Source organism: Fundulus heteroclitus, chromosome 19 (genome assembly GCF_011125445.2).
Source record: "Fundulus heteroclitus isolate FHET01 chromosome 19, MU-UCD_Fhet_4.1, whole genome shotgun sequence".
NCBI lineage: Eukaryota > Metazoa > Chordata > Actinopteri > Cyprinodontiformes > Fundulidae > Fundulus > Fundulus heteroclitus.
In genome coordinates this window covers 19312327-19320617 of record NC_046379.1, presented here as the reverse complement: position 1 = coordinate 19320617, position 8291 = coordinate 19312327, and the positions used below count along the sequence as shown (strand labels likewise).

The 8291-nt window shown below is 38.7% G+C and overlaps 1 protein-coding gene across 1 annotated transcript; it reads right to left on the bottom strand.

Moving 5' to 3' along the window:
• Nucleotides 1–678: 678 nt before the first annotated feature.
• Nucleotides 679–6321, bottom strand: fhl5 (four and a half LIM domains 5). The gene is given in 7 exon segments (XM_012881065.3): nt 679–1460; nt 2635–2821; nt 2962–3131; nt 5479–5611; nt 5614–5655; nt 5804–5986; nt 6084–6321. Coding segments are annotated over 6 exon segments (846 nt in total). The 5' UTR covers nt 5966–5986; nt 6084–6321; the 3' UTR covers nt 679–1308.
• Nucleotides 6322–8291: the final 1970 nt, after the last annotated feature.

Below are 8291 nucleotides of genomic sequence, written 5' to 3'. Positions count from 1 at the left end.
ATCTGGTCAGGATGCCTCCTGGACGCCTCCCTGGAGAGGTGTTTCCGGGCACGTCCCACCGGGAGGAGACCCAGGGGAAGACCCAGGACACGCTGGAGGGACTATGTCAAAATGAAACTTGCTGAGAGACATTCATCTAAATATAATAGGGTGTGGGGTTATATATTTGAACCTACATGCATGAGTTAGACCCTGTAAAAATAAAAATAAATAAAATCACTGAAAAATAAGAACCGTTCATTAAAAACAGCAATAGTATTACATTCATGCCAGTAATAAGCGTATGTTAACATCTGACCCAACCTGTAACTTACCTGTTATTCTGGCAACCCTGTGTCAGGCCACTAACAGACACAACTATAGGACCCTGGACCTTGCAGATGTTCTTTACATCCCCAACTGTGATCCAAGACATTTTTTTAACCTAAAAGAATTCCCCATCATGCTAAAAGCATCACAAGGATAAACGGACGCCTTGCTTTGAAATGGACTCAGATATCTAATTATGTTTTTTGGGAGATCTATAAAGAAACATTTTGGTCATTTAACAAAAAAGAAGGCTGGATTGAAGCTTTTTTGTTCAGTTGGCTTGATTTACATGGACTTGTTGTTCTAGCCGCAGTAATTATCTTAGCAAGCATTTTGGCTGTTGAACAAGGAAAAACCATTACACTTTAGCACAGGTTCAAACTCATCTTATTTATTAGTTAAACTGAATAGGAACAATTGTCAAATATTTAACACTTTAATGTTGCTAATTCACAATGCCTGTCCTTTTTTGTCAGTGTGCACATTTAAATCAAACCTATAAAGTCTGCCATTGAAATGTGAAGCAACCTCCTATTTGTTAAGCAAAATCATGCAAAACTTTCTGCTTGCGAAAATATTTCCATGCAAAATATGCAAACATCATACAATTCTGCAGATAGTGTCATTCTCAGCACCAGCCCTATTTCTCACTTTTTTGGGGCTATAGTCTGAAAAGCAAACACTATTTCACTTTTGTCAAAATTAATAGATTTTTTTGTTGTTGCATAAAGCACATTGGCAACTACTGAAAACAAATGTAATTTTTTTTTTACATTTACGTAAATGGCAAATGTCACAGGAACATTGAATGCATTTAAAGAAGAACACAAAGTTAAAGCAAGATGAGAAATTTCAGCTGAATCACCAATCACTGGTCATGATGTTACTGCGTGACCACGGTAAGTCCTGGTTTATGCACCAAGTATACTAACAAGAAATATCCGCAGATAAAAGAGAACGCAAGCTCTTGCATCGTGGGCAAGAATTGTCCTGCGAAGGTCATTTCTCCCTGCCGCAGTCGGTGCATAATAAGTCATCTCGCTGGGTGAGGAAGCCGCGTCCCACCAGTGACACAGAGCATCTCATACAGGTGAAACACTCACTATGCCACTGACGCTCCTCAAATGAAATATATTTGGCACCTGCCAGACCTGCACAAAAAAAAAAGAAGATACTTATGTGTCTGCATGTGCTTTGAATCTGTTTAAAAAAAATAATATAAAGCATTTTACTTCAAAGACAGAGACTCCCAGGGCGAAAAGTTTGCATACATTTACCTTGGGCATTAATTCACATATTAATTTGAGACTTTTAATCATTAACTTGGACCTTCCTTTTTCATTGTGGACTGACAATATGACAGACAAATCCAGTGAAGAAAAAAATAAATAAATTGAATGCTCAGCTTCATATTAATTGTGAGATTTGTTTTCTAATTCACACAGTGTCAAAACTACACATACAGGCTAAAATATTTATATGCACCCTCAGATCTACCTTGACCATACACTTGTTATTCGATTAGAACTTTCTTATGGCATTATTTGGTCTGGATATTTGGCCGTTCATAATATTAACGTTTTTTGGAAATTAATCAGTTTAAATTGGGTTGTTTCCTTGTGTATATATATATATATATATATATATATATATATATATGTATGTATGTATGTATGTATATATATATATATATATATATATGTATATATATATATATATATATATATATATATATATATATATATATATATATATATATATATATATATATATATAAATATTTGTAATCAGTGTTCATTAAATTTCAGTATGTTGAGGTTGGGGCTATTGGAAAGCAGTTCTGATGCGTGTTTGGAATCATTGTTCTGCTGGAACACCCTGTTGAATCCAAGTATCAACAATCTGAAGCAAGGATGTTCACTAATGTTACCTCCCCACTACCACCAACACTTAACCGTGGTTTAAATTTGAATTTTCTTGGACCCTAACCCTAACCCTGAGATCAAAAAGTCTGCGCTTTCTATGCAACTTGCTGAATAGAATTTAGTTTTTAGTATTTTTTTTTATTATAGTCAGGAAGTTTCAGTTTGACTTTGTCTGGACTAGAAATATGTTTAAAAATGTGACATGTGTGAACATGTTCTTCTTTTCGAAAGACATTGGGTATAATGTCTCTCTCTGCCCTGAAGAAGAACAGTTCAAACACGTACTTTACGGCCCCAGATTATTACGACATTTATCCCCTGAGGGAGTGTACTGTATGCAAAAAATTAAAGAACCACAAAAATGCCCTGATTCTAAGATAATACATGAAGACTGACTCACTGGAAATGGGTTTGGTGCAACCCACACACTTCTTGGCATACAGGTTGCTGAAGCACTCTAGGCAGTAGGGGTAATTTTCCCTAGAGGTGAAGCGCTGCCCTGATAGCTGCCTTCTGCAGCCGATGCAGAGGAAGCACTCACGATGCCAGGGCTTGTCTTGGTAGGTCACACCCCCCGTAGTGATGGCCTGGAGATAAAATAAACACATGCAGGAAAAGGGGAATCAAATAGGTATTCGTTCCCACATTGAGCTGCAGTCATTTATAGAGTCAATAGTATTTACTGAAGTAGTGAGTATGTTAAAAAATACATCTGTTTTGTTCCTACCTTCTTACAAGCACAGCACTGGTATGCAAACTGCTTTTCAAAGCAGGGCACGCAGAAGTAGCTAGAGTCTTTGGGGATGAAAGACTTGGTTCCTATTGGCTGTTGGCAGCGGTGACACAGGAAGCAAGTCTCGTGCCAGCTGTTCCCCTTGTACTCCATTTTTCGGGAACCTGGCAAACAAGGCGAGAGCAGCTAAGTCAGCATATGGTGCCTCGGTGACAGAGTACACACTTCCTAAAATAGTGCTAGTTTGTCAGCAGGCACCATACAATGTAGGGTTAGGGGTTATAGATTCATCTGCATAATTTTTTTATAAGGATTAGGTAACATCATAAGGTTGATTTTAATAGTTTTTAAGATAAAATGTCATAAAGAATTCTTATAATTGCTGGACTATTTTTTGTTCTGATCAGGCCACAATAGGTTTTCCAAGTAAAACAAATTAATGGAAATCGCATGCAAAAATATCCAGACGAGGAATTAAAAATGGCTTTAGATGTACTGCTGTTCCTGGTATCAAACCCAACTCCAGGTTCCAGATGAGCTTTCAGTTTGTTCTGTTTGGGCCAGCAATTACATGATGGAAAGATATAGAAAAAAAATATTTGAATGACAATTGGGGAAATGCTCTTTAAAATGAAATGTATATAAAAAAAATTCTAATAACTATTGAACATATATAGGAATACAACAATATTTCTTGCTGTTTCCAGTCCCTTGTTATATGACCTTTCTTCACTGTACTTGCATTTACTATGAGTGTGCCCCTGGTCTGAATATATACATACCATTAAAAGTCTTAATAAATTGTTTTTCACTGAAAACTTCTCTATGTTTCATCTCGAATGCTGAATTTAGGGCTTCTGACTTTAATTGTTGGAATTTCAACTTCAGGGAACATTCTCATATTTCAGACTGGGAACCCAGAAAAACTGACTTCTGAATAGAAAGATAAATATTTTACACTTAAGCTTATACAAATGCCACTGATTTGTCAGAAACAACCTGTCCGAAATATTAACTAACAGTTTCTACTGGTAATTTTTCCTTTAATCAATATGTGTGAGCCATTTTGAATACGAATCTCAGGAGTGTTAGGCGAGTTCTGACATCCCTAATTTGGCAAGTTGTTCTCGTTTTATTCTGAGTTAAAGGAAAACACATAAAAGTTAAAGCTTGCAAAGGCAAGCCAGTTATCATTGTTCTTTTTTCTTTCATTGTTTTCCTCACATGGGAAACACTTTTTGTTAAAACAACAGCTTTTTCATCAGAGTTATATTTCTGCTTTTAGAAATTAAACATTAAAATGAAAGCACACTGCTTGTCTACAGGAAGTTACCATTGAACCTGAAGTTAAAACTGCCTACATTAGCCTACATAAACACACAACCAAGTGTTAACTCTGGCCCTAGATACACAATGAGCAGCTACTGCCCACCAGAGATCCTCTAAACACCAACAACCTAACTCAAGCTGTTTGACAGTAGCCAATTAAAAGTCTACTGTCTTTAAGTGCAGTTTCTTGGTGCATGTAAGTGACATCTAGCTCATTAGGACCCATGTGGGGATCACAATTAGAGGGATAGTTTAGATCAGTGATTCCCAACCTGGGAGTACAGCTTATCAAACCCGCCTGTCTGAAAATTGTGGAACTGAACTGTGGTGCACGAGCAGAGGATAAAGGGACTGTTCTGCTCTCCAACAATGCCATCAAGTCCAGAATAGATAAAAAGGCTGAAAACTGTCAAGACCAGCTGCATAATAAGACTAGGACAAAATTAAGAAATCAGGCAAAAGACAAACCCAAAAATTTAACAGCCTAGGATCATGTCCCTTTTATCATCATTTTGTTGTGGAAATTCAATGCAATTACATGAAAAAAGTGAAAAACAGCATAAACCGACAATTGTTACCAATATTTGAAAGTGTTAGTCGTTTTTAGCCTATGTTATTGAGAATCATTGTGGAAGGTCCAAAGAGCCACTGGCAGCCCTGGAGACTCAGTGGTCCCCTGTCCTTCTGGAGCCCCCCCCCCCCCCCCCCCCCCCACACTTTGCCTGAAAATGGCAACTCCTATAACAGCTATAACTGATACCTATTGGAGCATATTAAACATTTTAAGTGAGGGGATGAATTATGTAAATGAGAAACATTTGCTCAAAGTGTGAGGTCAGAAAAAGAATGTCTTGTTTGGCCATTGGAGCATTTCAGTTCCAGAAACATTTGTCAAATCCCTGTATAAACATGATATGGGATAATTAAAGCAGAGATTAAAAGCTCATTGAGTCCCTTGGAAACGGTAGATGTGGGAACAACTGCAGAATAGCTATTAATAGGCATTATGCTAGGATGGTTTTGTTTGCAACTGACAGGTGTTGCTAAGATCCGCACTGAACTTTCAAGTTCAGTAATTACTTAAAACACATGCTTCATGCAAATATATTAAATGTAAAATGTTGTTAAATGCTATATACTGTATACTTCATCCTGCAGGTCTATGCTCAAGGCTGCCTGTACCTGGCATGATGGTTTTCTTGCAGGTGCTGCACTTGGATGAGTAATCATGTGCATAGCATTCAGTGCAGAGTAGTAAATCCTCCTTGGCTGCAAAGGCCTTCTCTACCAGGGAACGGCTTGCCACTTTGCACACTTGAAGCACTGCTCATGCCAGTGGTGATCCTTATAGGACAGGTCCTAGACGCATTCAACACAGTATACTTTAAGATTATCGAGCTGTCATGCATTCAGGGAAATATATTCATATTAAACGTTTCATGTTAATGTTGCAGCGCCATTCGGAGCATTAAGGGATTTCTTTCAGGGAATCCCTGTTCTTTCTTACCTTAAAGTTACAGCCAATAGGTAAAGAGCATGCTTCACAGCAGTTAGCAAATAGGTTCTCATAACACTTTGTGCAGTACTGCGTCTCCTCTTTCATGATGTACTTCTTTCCCAGCAGAGAGTCTTTGCAGTAATGGCAGTCGAACCGCTCACTGGAGGACATTTTTGGTTTGCCTTTCTTTATCTGTGGGTCAAACAGAGCAGCAGGGTGAGCAATAGACAGTGAAGACAAATAGAAAATATTGCACGAGATGAGCAATTGTCCTTGGATTTCTTCTCACTCTAATCAGGCAAGAGAAGAAGTAGATAAAAGGTTCCCTCTCCTTCCCAAAACGCAGTGCTGACCTCAAGGCTCTCTGCCTCAGCTGAAATGGGACGAGAGTAAGGCTGAAGTCAAGGACTGCGGAGGTTGGCTGGTCCAGACACAGGGATGAGGCAGGGATTGAAACAGGGGTCAGGGAGGATTATGGGGTATCTACTGTGGGGCTCTTCTATAAATACAGACCTGCTCATATTAGTGGTAATCTCTGGAGAGAATGTGCATACCGCACTGAATCATTCTTCACCATTTAAGGCCACTCGTGGCAAACAAATAATCATGAAGGCGTTTGAACTGGTTTCGTCATCGCTGATTTAGTTCCATAATGCCAAAAAACTGCAAGGCTACATTTTACTCTAGATACGAATGTGTTACTTGTTGGGAAAAATGTCAATTCACGAGCTGACAATGTGAGTGATGAAGTGATCAATTACTGTCACATAGTGGTCACACAGTAGAGACAGCTGGCCATTTGGATGCTGTGACATGTGAGGACACACTTGTGGAAGTTGTAGGAGACACAAGCTATTGCGGATGACTGATGAAAGGTATAAGTGCCAGCAGCAGCTTTGCGGATGCCAGGTACTGAACCAAGCTGCAGGAGCTCTCACTGCTTGCTCGGAGATCCTTGGCAGCACTTCACAAACTGAAAGCTGTGGCTTAGTGAATGCTTAATCCGTCCACGGTAAAATAAAGACAAGGAGGAGTAGAACAGGCAGTTTAAATGTTGGCTATCTTGCTAATCATAGCACTCCTCCTTTGGTTGCAGTTCATGTTTGATTTAATCAACTAAACCAAGCTCTAGGAATAAAAACACGGTCACGTAGAACATTACAAATGGTAATGTTTACAGCACCTTGCAAAAGTATTCATCCCTTTTCAATTTTTTCAGCTTGACAAAGCACAACTACAAACATAACTGTATTTTATTGGAATTTTTGTTGATACGACCAACGAAATGTAGCGCCTCTAAAACTGCAGAGACGCCATCAACTATCTAAATTTACAGAGAGGTTTAATCAAAGAAGCAGCCAAGAGGCCGATGGTAAATCTGTAAGAGCTGCAGGGTCTCATAACTTGGTATCAACTAGTCATGCACTATGCAGATCTGTCCTTGTTAAAAGGAGTGGTAAATAAATAAAAAAACACTTAACACTGGAAGCTATATAAGAAGTCATAAGTCAAGCTATAGGACATTAAGGATTTTTAAGAAGGCACTCTGGTCAGATGAAATATAAATCCTTCAACTAACATACAAAACCATAACCTTATGTGTGACAGTGGACACCATACATTTGCCTAAACACACACACCCCTTCATGGTAGCTGCATCATGTTAAAGAGATGGTTTTCATATGCAAAGTCAGGGAAGCTGGTCAGAAAGACGGATGGGGGTTAGATACTGGGCAATCCGGGGGGGAAAAACTGTTAGAGGTGGCAGAAACCTGTAGAATGGTAAAGAGGTTCAACATCTGGCAGGACAACGGCCCAAAACACACCACCACAACTACAATAGTTTTCAGTTAGAATGGCAACGTTCAAATATAGGTTAAAATGATCATCTGTTTCAGGATGTTAAAATTGCATTTCACAGATGGTCTCTGTCTATTCTGAATGATCTTTCGTAAACCTTTAACATGAAGTATGAGCAAAGAGTTTAAGCTTTACAAGTCAAAAGCTGGTAGAGCTGCAACTGGAAAAAAAAAATGGTTTCATACTATTGTGAATAGGAAGACTGAACACAAATGTTCGCTACACTTTTAAAATGTATATTGTTAAAAATGTTTAAATCCATGTTTCCCTTTTTTTTCCACTTTATAATGTCTTGGCCTATTGAGGGAAAAAAATTTACCAATAAAGCACAATAGCTATTGCAAGGCTCACTCAAGCTTTAAATTCATAGCGTCAAAGATGATGAACAACTAATCTCTGCTGAGACCTGATACATGCATCTGTATCAGTTTTCCAGCAAAACATAGGGGGTGGGGCGTGGGGTCAAAAATAGCTGGGGAAGACCCACCAACCTAATCCTTCACAGATGTACACAGGAAGGTCAGACCGAGTGATAAGGATGAGAGCAATGCATTTCTTTGTGGACTGCAACTCTATTCCCTGACTCTTATGGACCACTCGCTCTTTTCAAGCCCTTTGTAAAGAGATGTATGTGGAC